The 22,943-nt window shown below is 31.3% G+C and overlaps 1 protein-coding gene across 1 annotated transcript; it reads right to left on the reverse strand.

The window, feature by feature from the left end:
• Positions 1–755: 755 nt before the first annotated feature.
• LOC113870115 (serine carboxypeptidase-like 18) lies at positions 756–22,432 on the reverse strand. The gene is made up of 17 exons (XM_027506713.1): positions 21,943–22,432; positions 10,282–10,351; positions 9,922–10,058; positions 9,712–9,788; positions 9,458–9,580; positions 9,205–9,307; positions 9,076–9,113; positions 8,864–8,965; positions 6,014–6,098; positions 4,656–4,948; positions 2,078–2,164; positions 1,848–2,000; positions 1,652–1,723; positions 1,337–1,455; positions 1,105–1,218; positions 936–990; positions 756–839 (listed from the first exon to the last, which is right to left on the reverse strand). The coding sequence occupies exons 1-17, from the start codon at positions 22,430–22,432 to the stop codon at positions 756–758; spliced, it is 2,202 nt and encodes a 733-aa protein (XP_027362514.1).
• Between the last annotated feature and the right edge of the window lie 511 nt (positions 22,433–22,943).

A 22,943-nucleotide genomic window follows, 5' to 3' on the forward strand; every position in this document is an offset into this window, starting at 1 on the left:
AAATTTTTAGTGTGGCTTGTAGGAAGTTAAAAATGCCAAATTCTACTAAGTTTATAGGAAAATAGTTTTTTTATTCTAAAAAGTTAATTCAAATTTATGCAAAACATTTTATTCATTTTATTTCATTAACTTATTTTATCATTTCTATAACTGTTTCTTAGGAAATTTATTCAAAATATTACAAAAATGGTTTTCTTTTTCAAATTAACTCATTTACTTTATGCTTTTGAAATATTTCTAACTGCCGGATAAGTTAAGGACATAATCATCAAATTATGGTTTTATTTTAATTACTCGTTAAAAAGTTGTTACATGCATTATGAAAGTAAAAATATTAAAGAAATATTTTGTAATAATTTTTACTATATTCTATAAATTAAGAGAGTATTCTATATTTTTATACTATGTAACAATTATTTAAAAAAGATATAAATATTTCTTAATCTTAAAACATAAGAAGAATAATGACAAGAATAGAGTACTTTTTCAACTTTATAGCAAACACTTTTTATTTCATGTTCAACCAAACCTTCATTAAACTCTACTCTTGGAAAATAAAAATAAAAAATTCAAACACACTTAACGCTCTAATTATAACTGGTTGCCGATATCCATCACTATGTGTACAAGGAAAAAGCAAACAGAAAGATAAATAAAATTATATAGTGATTGGGAAATTCCCGGAACGGTTTTATTTTGATAAATCCTCAGATAACATCTCGGTTCTAGAAGTCATTACAGAGTGGCGTAGAGAGTTACAGAGGGTAGGCATGGAGCCATCTTTGAAACATTTCATAACATTCCCTGCGGTTAAACTCCGGAGCTGTGTGACCCGCACCCTGAATATCACAAGAGACGAACCAAACTTAGTTACATCTTTTCAGAGTCATGTCACTGCCCCTAATTAACTTGGAAATTTAAAGCAGACACTTAACTTTCAGTGTTACGTATGTTAAACGAAATCCATTTTCTGAATACTCTCTTGTGTATCTATCAATCAAGAAGGGGTTAATCGAACAATATAAAGAAACAAATTGATTATCTGATTCAAAGTCATTTTCAAGTCGAAATATAATCCTTGAAAGACCACCGATATCCACATACCCTGCAACTTGGTCATCAACATACCATGGTCGCCATTTCACAACAACAGTCAAATTTAGAGCCCTTAACCATATCTCAGTACCCACAAAGGGAACAACCATGTCGCGGTCACCACTGCGCAAAAAGACATCAAAGTTAATTTCAAGAACAGCGCCTGAACAAAACACAATTAAATGGCCTAAGCCAATCCAATTTTAAGGGTTCAGACTGCACGGCGAGGATGTTTAATTACCATTCCACGAGAACGGTTAAGTTCCTTTTGCTAAGCCATTTGTGAATGTGGACCACACTTTGGACATCATAAGTGTACGAGAGACTCTTGTTGCACCGATCCCATTCCTTCACCTTGCCCTTTTTTCACGTTGTAAATGAAAAACATCTTATTATGCGTTTGCAAATTCTATAACCATAGATCTAAGGCAGAAGTTACAGCTAGTAATTAATTTTAAAATAGATGTGAATCTATGTTCATTCATACGTGAAATCAAAATGCTATTAGACAAAAACAAAACTAATCCTATGAAGTTCATAGACACGATAGGAGTACCTTCCGAACATGCAAGGCTTCTTGAACGCTGCCATCATTTGCCCAAGAATAAGATAGTGCATAGTTAAAAGCCTACATAAAGAAGACATAGTTATATATATAATACTGTTTTTCGATCAAACCATAAATATCATACTTTCGAAAGAAAACAATGCTACGAGTAGTAGGACTAGGGAGTAGAATATTAATCTTTTACCCGACACCATAATTGTGGAATTCTTGGTGGGGAAAGCACAAAATCTCGAGGATTTTCCTGGAGTGATTTTTTATGTACTTGCAGGTAATGCTGGGTAGAAGCCAATTCACAGTTGGGTTCCAAAATGTCACTGGACCATATACCTTTGATGCACTGCAAACAAAAATTACATGTTATTTTTCTTCATATAATGAATGTTAATGGGATGAGAGACTTTATGGTTATGTTACCTTCTCGTACTCAGCAATAGCTGCAAGACATTCTACATTAGATGGATCCACGAACACATAGTTCCCGTTGCACCTTGATTTGAGTTTCTGAGCAAGCATAGACAAAGGCCGAAGACACATTTTTATTACAAACTTACTGGTTAAGATTGGTTTATATATTGACTTTTACTCGATTATAATATGTCATAAGTTAGATTAAGACGATCTAAAATATATATATCCTTAAAGTGCCTATATCATTGATAATATCAAGTCATCATCTTTTAATGATTTAAATTAATCGGATCATGGCGGTCATAAGTCATTTGACGATATGATTCCTTTCAAGTATCACAGAACTAATTCAAATCAAAACAGCTTTAATAAGTCATACTATAGACTGTAATTTTGATGTGTTTTTAACACTCAACCTATTATCAAACTCAAACCATACATGTACATTAACACAATTCAGATAACAAGTAAACAAGTAGAAATAATACTTTTATTGAATTCCCAAAATATCTACAATAATATGAGCAAAATAATCTATACACATATATGTGAATCACACAATCATGCTAACAAGGACTTGTCTATAATGCCCATTCTACCAACATGGCCAGAAAATGTTAGGGGACAATCCCTTAGTTAGTGGATCCGCTATCATTAAATCAGTACCAATATGCTTAATAGACACTTTCTGTTTCCGCACTTCTTCTTTCATTGATAAGTGTTTTAAGTCCATATGCTTTGCTCCCTTTGAATACTTATCATTCTTAGATAAGAAGACGACTGCCGAATCATCGCAATAAATTCTCAACGGCTTTTCTATATTATCAACAATACCAAGCCCTAAGACAAAGTTCTGCAGCCACAAAGCATGAATAGTAGCTTCAAAGCATGCCACAAATTCCGCTTTCATGGTAAACATAGCAATAATGGACTCCTTTCCACTCTTCCATGAAATCGCACCTCCAGCTAACAAGAAGATGTAGCCAAAGGTTGATTTTCTTGCGTCTACACATCCAGCATAGTCTGAATCCGAATAGCCAACCACTTCCAGTTGACTAGATCTCCTATAAGTAAGCATGTAGTCCTTGGTGCCTTGTAAATACCTAAGGACTTTCTTTGCAGCCTTTCAGTGGTCTATTCTGGTATCAGGCTGAGTGCATGTCTGAGCATACATTAAACTCCCGACCACTGATGCATAGGGAGTAGATTCCATTGCTTTCTGCTCCAACTTATTCTTGGGACATTGCATTTCACTAAACTTGTCTCCCTTTTGAATTGGAACTACCCCTGATGAGCACTTTTTCATTTTGAATTTCTCTAATACTTTGTTGATGTAGACTTTCTAAGACAATCCCAATAATCATTGTGATCTATTACGGAATATTTCTATTCCAATCACATAGGAAGCCTCACTCATATCTTTCATCTCAAAGTTCTTAGAGAGAAATTTCTTTACATCATGCAACAGCCCAACATCATTAATAGCAAGAAGAATGTCATTAACATACAAGACTAAAATGATGAACTTACTCCCACTGACCTTCATATAGATACACCAGTCAATAGTGTTCTTTACAAAACCATATGACGTGATGGTATCATTGAACTTAAGATACCATTGTTTGGAAGCCTGTTTCAACCCATATATTGATTTCTTTAACTTATACACCATACTTTCTTTACCTACGGTTAAGAAGCCATCTGAATGATCCATATAAACTCCCTCTTCCAAGTCACCATTCAGAAAGGCGGTCTTTACATCCATTTGGTGGAGCTCTAAGTCATAATGAGTCACCAAATCCATAATAATTCTTAAAGAGTCCTTATTTGAAATTGAAAAAAATGTCTCTTTATAGTCTATGTCATCCTTTTGAGTGTATCCTTTAGCAACAAGTCTAGCCTTGTATCTCTCAACGTTACCTTTTGAGTCACGTTTGGTCTTAAAGACCCACTTGCAACTGACTCGTTTTGAACCTTCAGGCAACTCGACTAGATCTCATCCTTGTTGTCACTCATTGATTTTAACTCTTCTTTCATGGCATTCAACCACTTTTCAGAATTGTAACATTCCATGACTTGCTTAAATGAGACTGGATCCTCATCAATACTCAAGTCACATTCATGCTCAAGTGAGTAAACTACATAGTCATTCGAAATAGCCGGTCTTTTCTGCCTTACGGACCTCCTTAATGCTATCTCTTATGGTTCACCTTCCTCTTGCTTACTTGTAACTTGCGTATTTTCAGCTAGTTCATCCTCTATATGTTGTTCTTGTGGATTTGAAACATTAACTTGTTGTCTCCTTATGTTGTGTGACCGTGATACAACAAGAGGAACAACAATTGGAGAAAAGACACCAACTACAGGAGGTTTTGCACGTGTCTCTTTAATTTTCACCTTTCGTGTTCACCACTCTCACTAAACTGACCATTTTCAATGAACTTTGCATTTCCAGACTCAACTATTCTCATACTATGGTTAGGACAGTAGAATCTGTACCCCTTTGATTTTTTAGGATAGCCGATGAAATAACCACTTATGGTTCTAACATCAAGCTTCTTTTCATGTGAATATATAATCTTACTTCTACTGGACAACCCCAGACATGAAGATGTTTTAAACTGGGTTTCTTTCCTGTCAACAGTTCATAAGGAGTCTTTGGAATTGCCTTACTAGGAACTCTATTAAGCAGATACGCAGCGGTCTTTAATACGTACATCCACAAAGACATAGGTACAGAACTGTAACTCAACATACTCTTAACCATTTCTATGATAGTACAATTCTGTCTTTTAGCCACACCATTTCGTTGTGGTGTACTAGACATGGTATACTGTGCACATATGCCTCGACTTTCTAGAAGTTTTGCAAATGGACCTGGACATTGTCCACTTTCATCACATTTTTCATAATATTCACCACCTCTATCTGACCTCATAACTTTTACCTTTCTATCTAGTTGCCTTTCCACCTCATCAATGAACACCTGTAAGACATCCACTAATTGAGATTTTTCATGCAACACATACAGATAACAATAACGTGAGTAGTCATCAATAAAAGTATTGAAATATCTTTCACCACCCTAAGATGGGATGTCAAACGGACCACAAATATCAGTGTGTATCAACTCTAAGAGTTGACTGCTTCTTGTGGCTGAATTCTTTGATGTGTGTTTAGTTTGTTTTCCTTTAATACAATCCACACATACATCCAAGTAAAAAAAATCCAATTGAGGTAAAATTTCACTTTTCATTAACCTCATCATCCTTTCTTTGGATATGTGACCTAACCTTTGATGCCACAAGAAAACAGAACATTCATTACGAACATTCAAATTACTACTAATAGGATTCTCAACATGAAATAGAGATTTAGCAAATTTAACATTAAGATTGAAACGATATAAACCATCAATTAATGTACCAGATCCAAAATAGTGAGTGTTTATACAAAGAAAATGTATCGTTTTCAATCTTAAAATTAAAACCAAATTCGTCCAATTTTGCAACAGAAACCAAATTTCTAGGACATTCAGGAACATAAAGACACTTTTCTAGATCTATGCAGCAACCAATATGCAAATCAATCTGTAAGTCCTTATTCCTTCTATCCATGCCTTCATTCTATTTTCCATATACAAGAACTTTTCAGTTCCGCTTATGGGCTGGATCGAAAGAAATCCCTGCATTACATGTGACATATAAGTAGTTGCACCAAAATCTAACCACCAGGTATTTTTAGGTACCTCAATAAGATTTGATTCAAAGCATACTGAAACATAATATATAACTTTCCTTTCGAACCAAACCTTTCTCTTCGGACAATCCTTTTTGAAGTGACCAGTCTTCTTGTAGAAGAAGCACCACTAGCCCTTCTGGATTCGGCCTTCATGAACCTTTAATAAGGTCTTATCCTTCTTGTCCTTGTTGTCCTTCTTACCTGGCTTAGCCTTGCTACTTCTAGCCCCTTCATGAAATGTTAGATGGACGGAGTGTTCTTTCACCTTCTTTAGCCTCCCTTCCTCCTAAACCAGCATGGCCTTAATTTCTTGTATGTTCCATTTATCCTTAATGGTATTGTAATTCACCTGGAACTGACCAAACTCAGGAGGGAGTGAGTTCAAAATGGAATGTACTAGAAAGAATTCCTTTACCTCCATGCCCATTGATTTCAACTTTGCCGCTTGATTGATCATGTCAGTCACATGGTCATGAATGGGTCGTGACCAATCAAACTTATTAGTAGTCAGCTCAGTCAACAGGGTGCCTGTAATGGACTTGTCAGTAATGTCCGATTATGCATACTCTTTTACCTTTGCCATAAATTTCCTAGCATTTTCAGTCTTTGGCATTGATGGCTTCACATTTTCAGCCATAGTCATCTTCAGCAAGCTCAAGCTCAGCCTATTCGACCTTTTCCAAGCCTCACGAAGAGTCCTTTCCTCTTCAGTACTGGTCTCTGTAATGGCTGCAGGCTCTTGTTCCATAATGATTGCTAGGTCTAAGTCCATAACACCTAGCTGGAATCGAACTTGTTCAGCCCAATCATCATAATTAAGCCCATTGAACTTGACTACGCCATTGCTCATGCCATATGTATTCATAGGGACTGAATCCATTTAATACATGCTTAAACATTTATGCTTTGAATAAACTTAATAGATTCAAGCAGCTAACCATTATTAATTATGCATATAAGTTTACCTTTGAGTAACGCCTAAATACATAATTTATCTATAATGATGCTAATAAACAACTTTAATTGACAACCAGTCACTCAAACTAATATGCAAGTTATCTTTGGATATACAAACATATTATGAAGTGCTTACATGTTTCTTTAATGTCATTAATCATATGTAATGATCCACCTTTGGGTGATCTCTTAACATTATAATTAATGAGCTAAATTGTTCACTCTTTATATTTCCATATAGCATCAAACAATTTTGAACAATTTACAACATATAATTAAATGCTTAAAGAACTTTTAAAGTCAAGCCACTTTGGTGACTAACAAGCTACCCTTAAAATTAAACACTAAATTGTGAAGTTCTCATAATGATAATGGAATTTAGAATTAATTAACTTGAGAATTTAATCACTTTGGTGAGTAAAATTCACTTTGATGTAATTCTAAAATTATCTATATATTTTATGAATTATATTCTTTATTCTGCCGTAAAATTCCTATGCACGACCTTGCTTTTACTTAATGCATGGTCGTGCTTCGATGAAGCAATGCCATGCTCATTTCTGATGCATGCCCTGCTTCCTGAAGCATGACCGTGCTTCCTGATGCATGGTCGTGCTTACAATATGCAAGGTCATGCTTCGATGAAGCATGGCCGTGCTTGTTCTTGATGCGTGGTCCTGCTCCCTAATGCATGGCCCTGCTCACTGATACATGACCCTGCTCATATTACAGATTCAAATCCAATATTTCTAGCTTCCAAAACCTTAGGATTTTCAATTATTAAATCCAAAACAATTATTCAACATCAAAATAATGCCAATCCATCATATAAAATACCTAGGGTTCATGTAATTTGGGGAAAACTTTAATGGAGAACCAATCTCTTATGGAGAATCGACGAAATTCACAACCTAACTCTGATACCAACTGTTAGAATTTTCTTTAACCCATTATGTAATTTTCATTATGCAATGACTATTATGAAATTACCTTTTCTCTTAGAGATCTTAATTAAATTACGTTGCTCTCAGAACACAATATATGGTTCTCATGCAATTAAGGGTTTAGAGAGCACTAACCTGAATTCATTGTTCCTTGATGTTACCTCTCTCTTTGATGTCATTGATCCCTTTGTATTTTCTCCAACTCTTCCTTCCTCTTTTAACTCCTCTCGAATGGTTGAGAGAAAATTCATTTCTTACGTTTACCGTGAGCTCACTCAGAGACCGTGAAAGTGAACCAATAGAGAATGTTGTAACCTCTATTTGGTAACCGCTATTTAGTTTATATAAAGGAAGATGGAAGAGTTTCCTTATAATTGTATTTACAATTATACCCTCAATGACTCTATATTTTATATTTAATCACCATCACATTAAACCCTTAATTAGAGTCATGTTATAAGTTACATATGTCACTGTAATAAGATTATTAAAATAATCTAACATATATATTTACTTTTACTCGATTATAATATGTCATAAGTTAGATTAATGCGATCTAAAATATATACATCCTTAAAGCATACTAGAATCTAAAATTTCTAAATCTATCAAAATTAACTTCTCATTGAATCGAAAAGTTGGGGCATGGCATATCATAAACACTCCTAATTTCTACAGGTGTTTGGGCTTGGGCGGCTGCAATATTGCATCGACTTTAGTATGCGTCTTCTATCTACTCATTTATTAATTTACTAAATTTAATGCATTAATAAGATTAAATGTTACGACTTTTAATAAACATTTATTACTCCTTAATTTATTAAATTTTTATCACGTGTCTAAGGACACATCTTAAAAGAGTTGGCAATGTTTTCTTAAATAAAAAACATGAAAAATGGAGAAAATGATTCAAGAAGAGAGAGAGAGAGAGAACGGAAGTTAGTGAGGGGGACGGTATCATTCTCTTTTAGTTGAAATGTTGGACGATATGATATAATGTTGGAATTTGGATTGTAGAATATTATAGTTACACGGAATAAGACTGTCCATCAACCGCAAATCAGGAACCGGTTGATAAGAACCTAACCTATATTATACAAACACCTTCAACGGTAGCAAATATTCATAAGCAAGGCTTCTGCAAAATTACCTCATAGAGTTTGTCTGAAATTAGTGCCATGCGGTGAGCAAATGGTATTATAGAATTACTGTTGATAAACTCATCTGTGTGAGGGCTCCCTACCAAATATCCCTGGAAAAATTTTCAAATAACATTAACTTGAAAATGCAAAAATCTTAAGACATTAGTCAATCACATTAATCAGAACTTGTTAGACAATTTAATTAGTTTATGGCATATACTTTAAGATTCAACCGAGGCTGCAATCCGGCTTCATTACCTGCAGGCCGTGTACATAAATTATTTTCATGGGAGAGAAAATAAAAAGAGATATTTTGGTTTTTCTTTGGATAAAATAATCATGCAGTTACCTTCTACAACCAACTTTGTAATCAAAGGAACAACTAGACCTGAATAAGAATCACCCGCAATAAACAGTTGGTTTAAGAGATAGGGTGGATTTTCTTCCAACCACTGAAAGATACACATGAACAACATTAAGTTCAACGTAAAACCGTAGCAAAAATACAGTCCCGTTGCTTATGACTAGCTCATCTTTCTGCATTGACTCCGTCATCATTTAATTAACTTGTTCTTTTTTTCTCAAATGCTAATCTCACCGACCTTCCTAAGGAAGTGATAGGATTGCCAGGCCGATGCTGAGTCCGAAGTTTCCCAACCTTGTGTAGTTTTGGAATAGGAGAAGCCAGTACCCACTGGAGAATCGAGGAATATGATGCTAGCAGTCTGAAATCATGCAGATAAAAATTTATTATCATGTCCAACGCTCTCCCACATGTATGCGTAATTGGAAAAATTTTCAAATGATGGGGTAAAAAATTACAGAAAACTGAGGAGTAACAAGTAAAATATGCTACCTTTGTCCATGCATATGGATAGTATGCCAATTTTGGTAATCCCCCGATATAGGAATTAATATCAAACTCTATAGGACCTGCAGAAAAGTACTACTATATTCAGTTGTTGATTTAATGATTTTTCTATTTTTGTCTGACTTTTCACCCTCACTTATATGTTCAAAGGACAACACCAGCTTTATTATACGTAATTTTCATTGAAAACGATACCTGTTTCATAAAGAAGTCCGGAGAGAGAAGAACAACCAGGGCCTCCCGTTAACCAAAGAAATAGAGGGTCCTCTTGAGGATTTCCATGTGACTCGATGAAATAGTAGAATAGTTCAGAATCATTCACGCTTATGTATCTGAACATATGTTAAACCAATCAACCTTTCCTTCAGAAGAAGTACTCTTGTAATATAATCAAATTTACAGAAACAGTAACATTCTTTTTTTAGTAACCTATCCAGTGTCAGGTTTCAATGACAGTTCATCCTCAAACCTATTTTTATACATCTGATTTATTCGACAGTGCCTGAGAAGTGAAAACAGAAAAGGTAGCTAAACATGTTCTAGAAAATCACTAACCCCGTTTCGAGTAGGAACGGTAGCTCGCCAGAGAAACCCGGTAAGGTGTTGACAACGGCTTTTGATTCAGCTGAGTTGAATAAGAGAATAAAGCCACAGAAGATTATGATGCACTTGGTGAGAGTAGCCAAGTACAAGTAGTAATATTGGTATTGGCACACTAAGGCTCTGTGCGTAGCTGGCGCCATATCTCAATTATAAACTCACTATGCCACCTCTTGATCAGCTACTGTCTAAAATAGTTTGATTTTTTGTTGTTGTGCGAAACACAGCAGCTTCTAACATGCATTTATGTTAGACACGTAAAAACATAGAATGAGAACGCGAGACAAACAAGAAAAGGTCGTTGTTACATTTCTAAGACCAGAGGTTGCTAGAACTGTGATTGGAATTAGTCGCATTTAATGACTTGCCCTCATTAGCTTTAGTTCGCAAACTTCATTTTGGACTACATAATATAAATTTATTTTATAAATTATTTTTAAAAAATTAGTTTAAAATAAATCGTTTTAACTTATTTTTCAAAAAATATGATTAAAGTTAATATAAAATTTTTAACCTAATATAAAAGCCTTTTTATACTTTTAATCAAACCTTTTAATGCCAAAATTAATTTTAATGTATTATAGTTAAACTCTTTTTTTCGTAAGTCAAATTTATGGTAATAGATGCACATGTGAGTTTGGGACCACCCATAATGCACTTTTGAGAAGTGAAAGTAATTTCCAAATAATTTACTTGAAATAACTATCATAAAAGATTTTGTATACAGATAATTATTAAATATGTTTAATTTTAAAAATACAATTATAATTAATTAAACTAACACTCCTTTTTGAAAATTCATCGCTCTCAAATGAGAGTATATTAACAAGTATACTAAGTCATCAAGTAATAAAATAAAATAAGAAATTTTTATATTTATAGAAATAATTTAAATACCAATTCTAATTAATTAGATAACAAATTAAACAATTGAAAATAAATGATATCAAAAGAAATAAAGACTAAAATGTTAAAAAAATATAACAGTAATATAAGAATTAGCGTTAAGCATTATGTGTTAACAAAATGCAACATAAACATTAATATGTCTTGTAGAGTTATTAAATTGTTTAATAGTATGGTCATTATGTTATTAAAATCTTTCTTAAGATGGTTTAATGTCACTCAAATAAAGTTAAGCACATAATCTTTTAGCATACGTAAGTCTATAAGTAATTTTTAAATCCTTAATATCACATGAATTATATTTTGTCTATTTTTAGGTGTCATTCAACTCATAGCATTGCATTTATGGGCATGATTTTTATTCATTTTTTAAAATTTATAAAAAATTCCTATAATCATAAATTAGTTATCAAGCAATTCAAGATAATTAAATAAACTCAAATACAATACTCACTATCAAACAAGAACAAAATATAAATTCATTCACTTTAATATAATATCAAATACATAACCTCCATAAATCACCTATAGCAAAGGATTTAGTTATAAGTCATAAAAAATAACTTACACTGGACAAAAATGAACAAAGATGAAAAAAAAAATTATGAACAGAGAAAAATACACTAGGAGTTGAGTGAGCAAAAATCTCAAGATACCATGTTTTTCTAAGTCTGTGCCAATCATAAGCTATAAGGGTTAGTACATACGCTCATCTCACATATCAATTCTGTGTACCCATGTTGTGGCATAGCTATGATCGTGCTGGAGTTTGACTTAAGTTTAACAACCTACGTCTAAATTTTCTAATTCTTCTTTTAAAAAGCTATAAAACTAAAAGAAAATATAACTAAAATGCAAGGTTATATGTGAATATAATTATACAATAATTAAAATTGAATAATGTAAAAATGGTAATCAAGGAAACTAAAACAAACTATCAAGAAACTAAAAATTTTAAGAAAACTTAAAAAAAATTAAGAAAATCCTAAGGGAGTTATCAAGAGTATTATTTTATTTAATTTAATAAAAACAAAAAATATAATAAAATTCAAAAATACTTTCTTAATTATTTAGTGTAATAATAATTTTAAAAACTAAATATTCCAAAGCCATAATAATTTTGAAACAGAAAAAGAAAATAAATATTAAAAAGGTAACATTAATTTACAAAAATTAAACACGTATTTGATAATAACTTATTTATGTAAATATTATTTTAATATAAAGATATTCTAAAATTTAGTTACATTTTTTTAAAAAATCAATATAAAAATAAAATTATCTCTTGTAAGAAATATCTTCAACCTATGAAAACGAAAAGCTATTGCTATTATCAATCTGTCAAAAACCGATAGTCAATTGATATGCTCCAACTTTGAAGTTCCTATCTAACACATTTTGTTAATGCACATGCATCACAGACAGAACTTCTGCTGCACCAACCTTTCGGACATCGACGAAAGGAGGATGCTTCATACATCGCATTGAAACTGAGAATTATATGTTGGGATCTTAAGGCATCTTACAAACTTAAAATAGCACTTCTATAGGCTATAATGTGAGTTTCTAAATGGAGTTTAAATCCTTTGGAGTTAATGAAAAACTGCACACTGGTGCAGTTATGAAACCAAAATACCTTATGAACTAGTAAATATGTCGGTGCAAAGCACGGATTTGTTTTATTTTTATTAAATAAATTTATTTTAAAATAAAAATATATATAAATATAGTAAAAAAATTATTAGTGAATAAATAAGTGAATTTTTAATATATATATATATATATATTGTGATATATATTATTAGTTATTTTAAAATAAAATATAATAAATAAATTTCATATAGTAATAATTATAACAATTTTTAAAAGATAAATAAATAAATATTAACATGCCTGAAATTTTTTTAAAATTTTCTAAATTTTAAAAAAAATTAATGATAACATTAATAAAAATTTTATTTACTACTTAAAATGTATATATATTTTATGATTATGAGGAATAAATTAATTTATAAAATTATGATACATAATAAATTTATAATAATATACTACATATTTTTAATATTTTTTATTTTTAATTATTTATTAATAGATAAAAATAAATAAAATTAAAATGCTAGACTAAAAGAAACATGTTGATTAAGTAAAGTATAAATAAAGAAATTTTTTTATTGCTAACATAATTTTATTAAAAATAGTAATAATAATAATTTCAGCATAAATACATAAAAAACTATATAGTAATGTATGCAAATTAAAATATATTAATTTTTTTATTGTTATGTAAACAAAATTTATTTACAAAATATATCATAATATTAGAATAGTACTGTAAAATTAAAATGTGTATAATTTAATATTTTCTAGAGCTAATTATATTTAATTTAGAATTTTTGATAGACTAAAATAAATATTTATGATAAAATTATGAAAATAATTTTAAATAACATAAAAATTTTTATTTTTAAAATTTTAAAATAAAATTTGTATTGTTTCATGATATCATAAAACTATTTGTTAAAAAAATTTAAAATAAATAATTATAACAATAATTTATTAAATATATAAAAAAATTTAATAAATTATAATGTTTAAATAAAATACTCTATAATTTTTGACTTATGCATTTGTTTATATTTGTTAACCTAAATTTATATAAAAAATTGTTTATTTATAATTATAATTTAAAATTTCTAATAAAATTTATACGATATCATAAAAGAATGATATAATATTTTTTTTAAAAAAATTAACTCATCCAACTAATATATACAAAAATAAAATTATATATTTTTAACTAATGTATAAAATTTTAAAAATATTATTTTAATATAAATATATACAAAACTACATGTTAATACCTAAAAATAAAAATATATTATTTTTTTGTTACATAAATAAAATTGCTATACAAAAACATTGTAAATAAAAACTAATAATACAATATATATTCTTAATTTAGAAGTTTAGTTGCTGTTAAAAATAAAAAAAAAAAATATAGAATTGAATTTTTTTAAAGTAATTAAATTATTCTATATTAATTAATAACTTAATAGAATTAATATTGATTAATATTATAAATTTTTTTTATTAAATACTAATTAAGTATAAAAGTTATGTAGTGTGATTATAAAATTAAATAATAAATTTATTTTTTATGCATTTGTTTTCAATTTTTAAAATAATTAATATAGTTTGTTGATGATATTAAAATATTTTAAAAAATTTATAAAAATAAAAAATATTAATTTAAATAAAATTTAGAAAATAATTTTAAAATACTAAATGAAATAAAATATGTAAATTAAATTAAAAATAAGTAAAAAAAATGCATATTATTAATTTATTATTAGGTTCATAATCATTTTAAAAATATATAAATATAACTTCAATATAAACACCTTAAAATATTATAACGTTATGAAAAAAAATAAATTTGTATTTTAAACATTTTGATGCAAATCTATGGATGTGTTTGAGATTTGATGATTGCTTTCAGATATATTTTTTATATGATGTCCTCGTGTCTGTCTATGTGGTATAACGTCTAATATGTTGCTTGGTTTTACATGAAAAAAAAAATAGTCAATAATTAGTGACCTTAATTTTAAATATTATTTTTTAAATTAAAAATTGTATAATTTTAAAAATATAACATAATAAATAATTATATTAACAAAAAATATATTTATATTGATTTAATTTTTTTTTACGTATAATAGCTGTATTTTAATTTATATTTTGAAAATTAATTGTAAGTCCACAAAATGACTGAATTTTTCTACTAAGAAACACTGTTTTTCACGTTTGTAATTAGAGATAAAAATAGGTCAAATCTTTCAACAGGGCTTACGGCCTAATCTATTTAAACCCTAGTCTGACCTATCTTATTTAATTAATAGACTTAATTTAGGCTTAATGATCTTGCGCACTTGTTTATATTATATTATATTTTTAATAATTTATTTATAAAGAAGCTTAATGATCTATTGAATATCTCGATATGAAGTAGGCCATTAAAAAGGCTAATAGGCCAAATAAGGCTTTTAAAAAGGTCACGCTAAACTTAAGAAAAAACCTAAGACAGGTAATAGGTTAGGCTTATGCTTCAAAATTATTAGACAGACCAAGCCTATTTATGCAATGCCTAGCCTAACCTAACCTAACCTAACCTAACCTATTTTTATCCTTATTTGTAATTGAATGTTCTCAAAAAAATTTTAAAAAATATTAGAATTTTTTTTCTAATATGAAAATTTTGAATAATCATATAGAATATGGAATACTAATAAATAAATATAATTTGATATGTTAATATAGAGAATAATTTTATAATTTTTTAAACACTAACCTTTGTCTTTCTCACATTGTAAGTCCTTCTATGAAGATTTAGACTTCATACTCATAAAATTTTAAAACTACATAAAGGTAAATATTTGAATGTGAAGAAAAGATTAAAGGAGCAAAAAATTCTAATTAATTTTTGAAACAAATGATATATATATAAAAATTAAATATTAAAGTCAAAATTAATTCAAAGTTAAAATGTTATATTTTTTATACTTATTCATTTATTATGATATAAAATTAAATATACAAATCGAACGGTTACTTAAAGATTTAAATATTAAATCATATTCATCTTCTCATGAATAGCCATTTTCATTGTTATGATATTTAATAATATTTAACAGGTATCTAACCTTCAACATATTGTGTACTAATGTGTTATTGTCTGATAATTGTGATGAATTGTAGATGATGCGTTATTGTTTGAGGTTATGTAATGAAATAAAAGAATATGACGTTGATATGAATATAATGAAGTTTAGGGAATACTAAGAAGAAGAGATGTATTAATGTATGAATCAGAATCTGGTTGATATAGATATGAATTACTGAATATGTTTTGATGGATTTAATAATGACAAAAAGGGAATGAAAATGATAACAGTGAATAGAAGTATATGAAGTTGATTTCTGCAAATTGTGCGATATGGAAAGTGATGGAAGAAAAATTGAAACACTAGTACATGTGTTACAAATACACCGATTGATGCGATTATGATATTTGAGTTATAGTACATCAACGAGTGAGATTATAACTCATATGTTGTAATACATCAATTAGTGTAATTGCTACATATGTATTAGAATAGTATAATATGATGTGCCACGATTGAGATACGGTATGGATAGTTCAGGGATACATTGGGGGTATAGGGTCTGGAGTTCATTGTGGAAATCTGGGAGAAATGAGAGTGGTAAATGCAGTTCACTAATGTGTACACGATGTAAAAGTAGGAAGCATTTACAGGCTTCAAGCTCATTTCTTGACCGAACTTTTAACTATACCTTTGTTTGGAAGGCCGTGAACACACACGTTGTATCCGTGTATGGTTTGACTCACCAACGACTATTCATGTTGCTTAAGTCCTTCGTAACTAGAGAGAGAGTACGTTGGCAGCGATTAAGGGGTCTGAGAGTACCGTTGAATTAATGAAATATTTAGATGAGAAATAGATAAAGTGGCACAAAGTTATGGATTGAATGATGATATCTGATTAAGTGTATAGTAATGTGGCACAAAATTATGGATTGAATGATATTTGGCTAAGTGTAAAGTGATATGTCTTCATGTCTTGTGATTGTATATTTAATTGAGAAGTTAAGTGTGGAGCAAATTGATGTAAATAGATTAATTATTTCTCAAGAATAATAGAACTTACACTGCATGTGCATGCTAGAAGAAGTAGAGAATGTATAAACCTTGAATAGAAATTTAGAAATATATTGAAATTAATATGATAAAGTGGAATGAATTGAATAATTGAATTATAGTATTATACAATGAGAAATGGATGTTAATTAGTCAAATGACGACTAAATTTGTTAGAAATGGAATGTATTTGATTTATTGTATGCATTGTTTCTTTTATGTTATAATTTAAGATTTAGTGGGCAAAGGATGCTCACTCTTACAACTATTTTTCAGGTAAAGAAGGTCTGTCCGTTCTCAGGCCCGATTCTGAGGGTAGTTTAAGAGTGCGGTCGTCAAGGGCTCAGACTTAAAAGGGGCCCAAAATAAAAATTGTATTATGCTTTTATGTAGGGAACAAATTTAACTCTTAATTGTAATTTGCAGTTGAAAACAAATAGAAAATTAAAAAAGACCTTTCAATTCCTCACACAGTCACACCTTGGTTGCTAAAAACATAATTAACTCTTTGACTTCTCCAAACTTTTTAACAGTGTCGTGTGCAATTCTGCATTTTGCCATAATCCAAAACCACCATTATTGCAGGTATTTCTTTCCTCCTCCATGTTCCTCATTCGACCATTCCCTTATTCTTTTCTTATGAATTATATTATATAGTTGTTGGAAGAACAAAAATTTCCATCATAAATAATAGTATACTTTGCGATTTGTGGATTGTGGTTATCAGATTATGCCTTTATGAAATATAGTATATTATATATAGCATGCTGCATACGATTATAGTCTGCAAGTATGCAATCTGTTGTTATGCCTTTTTTACGAATTGTAATATATAATATACGACTTTGAGATCTTAGTTTGCATTTTATGGCATTTCCACTATATAAAAAATCCATTCTTGCAAAGGATTGTTCATGGACGAAGTAGTAGTACTATGGTAAATCAAGTCTGTGATTTCATTGAATTTTCTAATTCTTATCCCCCTAATTGATTATCATAATTATATTTTCAGTTTCCTAGTGACTGGATTATGCTTTTGGAATTTGCATATGTTAAAGGCTGAAAGTGAACATTTAAGTTGAATTCTTCTACCAGGTGTTATTGCTCTTTTTTCCTTGTTTTATGATTGTATTGTATTATTTATCTTTTATGTGCAATGTTGCCTAAAAAGCGTTTATCTGGAAGTGAAAATGGAAAGAAAAGAAAGAAAACGTGCTGAAGAGTTTAAAAAATCACAGCAAGGTGCTATTGACAAATTTATTTTAAGAATGTAGTTTCTCATGAAAATTTAGATCAATCAAATGAAAGTTTGCAAAATGAAGTCAATGAGAATAATGAAATTAATAATTCAAATGCGTCTAATGATATGCTAAATATATCTAATGTTGAAAATCTTGGTTCTCATGAAGAACAAACAATTCCTTTTGATATTGGCATTGATGAAGAACAAACAATTCCTTCTTTGAATATTTATGATCCTTGAAATTGGGCTAATCTTGATAACAAAACAAGGGATATTTTAGCTGAAAAGGGACCTATAAGAGAATTGAATCCCGACTTTCCTCTTGATAATAGTAATAGGCATTTTTCATATTCTTATTTTTCAAAGAAGTTGAGCAATGGTGAGATTAGCGATAGAAAATGGTTAGTTTATTCTAAACATGTTGACAACTTTTTTAATTTTGTTGCAAGTTGTTTAAATCTATTAATAATAAAAGTTTGTTAACAAATGAGGGTTTAAGTAATTGGAGGCATATTAGTGAGAGGCTCAAACACCATGAAAATAGTAGTGAGCATATGACTAATATGAATACTTGGAATGAAATGAGAGTAAGGTTGGATAAAAATGAAAAAATTGATAAAAGCTTGCAAGAAGCAATTATGAAAGAGAAAGAGCAATGGAGACAAGTGTGATGAAACGAATTTAGCTACTCGTCATGCAAAAGATTGTCGTTAATCCTCATCAAATATGCAAGAAATGAATGCAATACTAGGGTGTTATCCTAGGTTGTCTCTAGGGAATTTTTGGTTGGGAACATACATCGAACAAGTGTAAACATGGATTTTAAAGCAAGTAAAATGGGGGGGGGGGATTTTTGTTAATTTCTAGATTTAAATCAAGAATGAAATGTGAATTAATGAAATTCAATCAATTAAAATGAGTAATTCCTAGTCAATCAATGAGTTCCATTATTAATTTTTCAAATGATTCAATAATCCCCTTTCTTTCCCTTGAATTAAGTTAATCTATCAAGCGAAAATTAACTTTAACATCCCAATTAAAATTAAGTATCTTAATGGGCTCCAATCTCTATCCCTAAGATTAAGCAACCTCAAAGATTAATCAAAATTAAGCAATTTTGAATTAGAGTTTCGTTGGGTAATTTAAGGTTCATTAAGCAATGTTCCCTTCATGCAAATTCCATTTCATTCAAAGATTGGGGTCAATAAATTCAAAGAAAGAAAGATTTGTATTGCAATTAATCCCAAGAATTCAAGATTCAAGTGTATTGACTAGGAATTACTAGGAAGTTTAGCCCTCCATGTGGATGGGCTTCACAAATGAAAGAAAGAAATGCAAGAACGTAAGAAGCATTAGTGTAAATTCAACAAAAATCAAAAGGGAAATTAGAAATTAAAACCTATAGAGGACCCTTGGCTGTCACCCAAGACTCCAATATTCTGAGAAATTGTCTCAATTTGGCAAAGGAAAAATGTGTAAAGTGTAAAAAGTCCCGTACCCTAATTCCTAAAACCTATTTATATTGGATGTCATGTCAGCAAAGTGTCCACTTTTTGCTTTGAAAGTGTCCATTTTGGGCCAAAAGAGTGTCCACGCAGATGAAAGGTTTGTTACTTTTCTGGAGATGCCACTTTTTGTGTTGAAAGTGGCTACTCTGGTGCGCGTGGCCACTATTACAGCCAATAGTGTTCACGCGCAAAAATGCTTCCCAAACGGCGTCCTGGAGTTCCCTGGAGTGATCACTATGAGAGGCAATAGTGGCTACTTTAGGTCCTTTAATTTCCAAACTTGCTGTAGTTGCCACTTTGAAGCCAACCTTCATCCAAGGGCCAAGATTTCTCAAAAATTAACTTGGGGACTCTGCAAAATTATTAAGAAAATTAAAATTGCAATCTATATCTATGTAATTAAATGCAAATTAACTAAAAATTAATAAACCTATGATTTTTACTCAAAATGTAATTTTTGTACTATTTACACTATATAAGTCTAATTTTTCTATTAAGGAAAACTAAAAAGACAAGTAAAAACATGATAAAATGTGGATTCATCACAACCCCAAACTTAAACTTTTGCTTGTCCTCAAGCAAATCAAAACTCAAGCAAATTAAATGAGGAGAGTTGGATTTATCCAAAAAAAAAATTTTTCAAATTTTTTTATTTATTTCAACTTCATGCTTTAATTGGCAATTCCAAAATTTTCACAACCATAGATTCATTCAACAGAGAAATCACGTTCATGTCAAATATTTCATGTAAAGTCCCACTAAATTAAAACAAAAGAATCAAGCAAGGCTTCATGTGACTCACATAATGCAAAGAAACTATCCAGCTCACAAGGTGGTGTTTCACTCATCACTCAATAACATTTCAGGCTAAGTGTTTTCCCTCAATTCATGCATTTTACCTCACCCTACCATAGGCTTGCCTATATCCTTAATCTCCTTTGCCTAGACATAATGAACCACCTATCATGAGGGCTTTGTTAGTCACAAATAGGGGTTATGATAGGTTCAAATTTAATCAAGGAGGGTCACAAGATCAAGGGGGTATTTAAGAGGAGGAAGTTCTTTTGAGTGATTTAGTACAACAACTAGAGTGGAATGCCTTAAATGATGTAGCTTAAGAGGTTCAAGCATTCTTTCACCACATTTTTCATTAATTTGCTTTATGTGGGCATCTTTCTCAACTCAATTGCCTTGCTATGTTTTTCTTTCTTTTTCTCTTTTTCATTCATTCATTTTTTTTTGTTTTTTTTTTTTTTGTGATATCATGGACTTTGACAATCATTCTTTTTTTTTTTTGACATGTATTATTAACATGTATGCTGTCCACCACCCCAAACTTAAGATGTTGCTTGTCCTCAAGCAACTACACTCATAATCTGCACCCCAAACTTAGTTGCTTGCACTAAATCTTGAGGCAACTAAAAAGAAATGCCTATCTTAAGGAAGGGAAATTATTGGTGCAGACTAATTTTGGTAAAAGTAAGACATGGGGAAAAAGGGAAAGGAGGTGCAAGGGTGGGGGGCTATGTGCAAAGAAGGCCTCAATCATTTAGATGAAAAATTGCACAATGCATATTCAATTAAGAAACAATGCAAGTTCTAGAGGATGAATGCAACAATACATGTAATATGCACACAGAAAAAGAAGTAAGAGGCCCAATTCACTACCATGGTAAAGGTGACAAGAACTTGCAATAATGTGAGCACAATTCACCCGGCAAGAAAATATGTTCAAAATGTTAGGAACGGAAATATGTACAAAAATGAGAATGAGAATGGGTTGGATGGGAAATGCAATCAGAGCATAAAAGCAAAATTATAAAACAGGACTAGATTAAAAAGAAAAGAGAAGGCATGAATGAGGAAAAGTAAGCGAGAAATAAATGCAAAACAGGGACAAAGAGTTCACCCCCTTTTTTATAGATGATGTATTCAAAGTTCAGGGTAAAATGATGCTCCTCTTGATGGAACTGAGGGCATCTCTGCACAATGATAACAAGAGTTCAGTAAAAGAACGAAAGGGAGGTAACATAACTGTTTGAAGGAAAGTAACATAAAAGCAGGAAGGGAAAGACAATAAAAGGACAAGTGGTTCCTAATTACTTGGGAAAATAAAAGAAAATAAGTACAAGCAGAGAAATAAAAGAAAACACAAAAGGCGGACTAAATGGCATCTTTATCAGAGGTGGATGAGGTGGCGCCTTCATCTTCCTCTACTTCTTCTGCTTCCTCTGAGGAACTGGAGTTGGGGGCATCTCTGGGGGCATTGGGATTGAATGGAGGTAGGTCATGCTGGGCAGCAGCTCGGAGATGAGGGGCAGGAACGGTGAGGGAGTAGTAGATCTGCTCCGAAGTCATCCCCATCTTCTTGTCAATGTTCAGCGTCATGGTTTCCAGTAGGAGGAGCATGGTGTTCTGGCGAGCATGGAGGGCAGTCTGCCGCTTAGCTATCTGGTGCAGCTGTTCCTTGACTGGGAGAGCTAGCTTAGGCCTGAATTTTGCTGGGAGAGTGAGGCCTGGGTCTGAAGATTTCTGGGGCTTAAGCATATCCTTCACCAATGCAGTGGAAATGGGGGGAACTGCTCTGATTCGCTGCTGATAATCTCCAAAATCAACACCTGCATCCTGACACAACAAAATGATGAGGGAAGGAAAGGCTAAGGAATCTCTGCTCCGTTTCAGGACGTCCAGCATGGCACTGCAGATGACCTCCCCAACATGGATGGGCATGCCAGTGAGGGTAGCATATATGAGTTCAGTCCTCTTCACTGCAATGGTGGAGGTGTGGATGATTGGCATGAATGAGCTGACAACGAAGATACTCCACACCTTGGCAGCAGGGAGAAGGTGTTTAGTGGTCAGATTCTTGGGCTGCATTTTACAATCAAATTCTCAATTTTCTCCTTCAATGCAGATTGTTTGAATAGGCTGGTAATCCTTTTCCTTCTGTTTGCGAAATGCAGTGAAATCCAGCTAGTCAGGTTGCTTCTGCAGAGGAGGGATGTTTAAAACCCTGTGGATGGTGGCTGGAGTAAAACTAACTCGTTTCCCCTGACCATGGTGTGCCTGGGGGGATAAGGGTCATCTGCAAGGCGCAGGGCATTAGCATAAAATTCCTGGGTGATGTCCTTCCACCCATTGCCTGCACAGGAGGTGAAAAGTCCCCAGCCACGCCTGTCTATTTCCTCCTGAAACTGTGGAAATGTCCCCTGCTGGATTTCAAAATTCCTGTCTTGGACGA

This window comes from Abrus precatorius, unplaced genomic scaffold, assembly GCF_003935025.1.
Source record: "Abrus precatorius isolate BTA unplaced genomic scaffold, Abrus_2018 Scaffold6, whole genome shotgun sequence".
Taxonomy (NCBI): domain Eukaryota; kingdom Viridiplantae; phylum Streptophyta; class Magnoliopsida; order Fabales; family Fabaceae; genus Abrus; species Abrus precatorius.

What these genes read in the sequence shown, in the direction of transcription:
- LOC113870115 (XM_027506713.1), bottom strand. Translation starts at nt 22,432, where the DNA reads ATGCCCATCCATGTTGGGGAGGTCATCTGCAGTGCCATGCTGGACGTC. An exon ending in TACAAAGTTGGTTGTAGAAG is followed by an intron (nt 9,114 to 9,204) that starts GTAACTGCATGA and finishes CACGGCCTGCAG; the next exon opens with GTAATGAAGCCGGATTGCAG. An exon ending in TTAACCGTTCTCGTGGAATG is followed by an intron (nt 1,219 to 1,336) that starts GTAATTAAACAT and finishes CTTTTTGCGCAG; the next exon opens with TGGTGACCGCGACATGGTTG.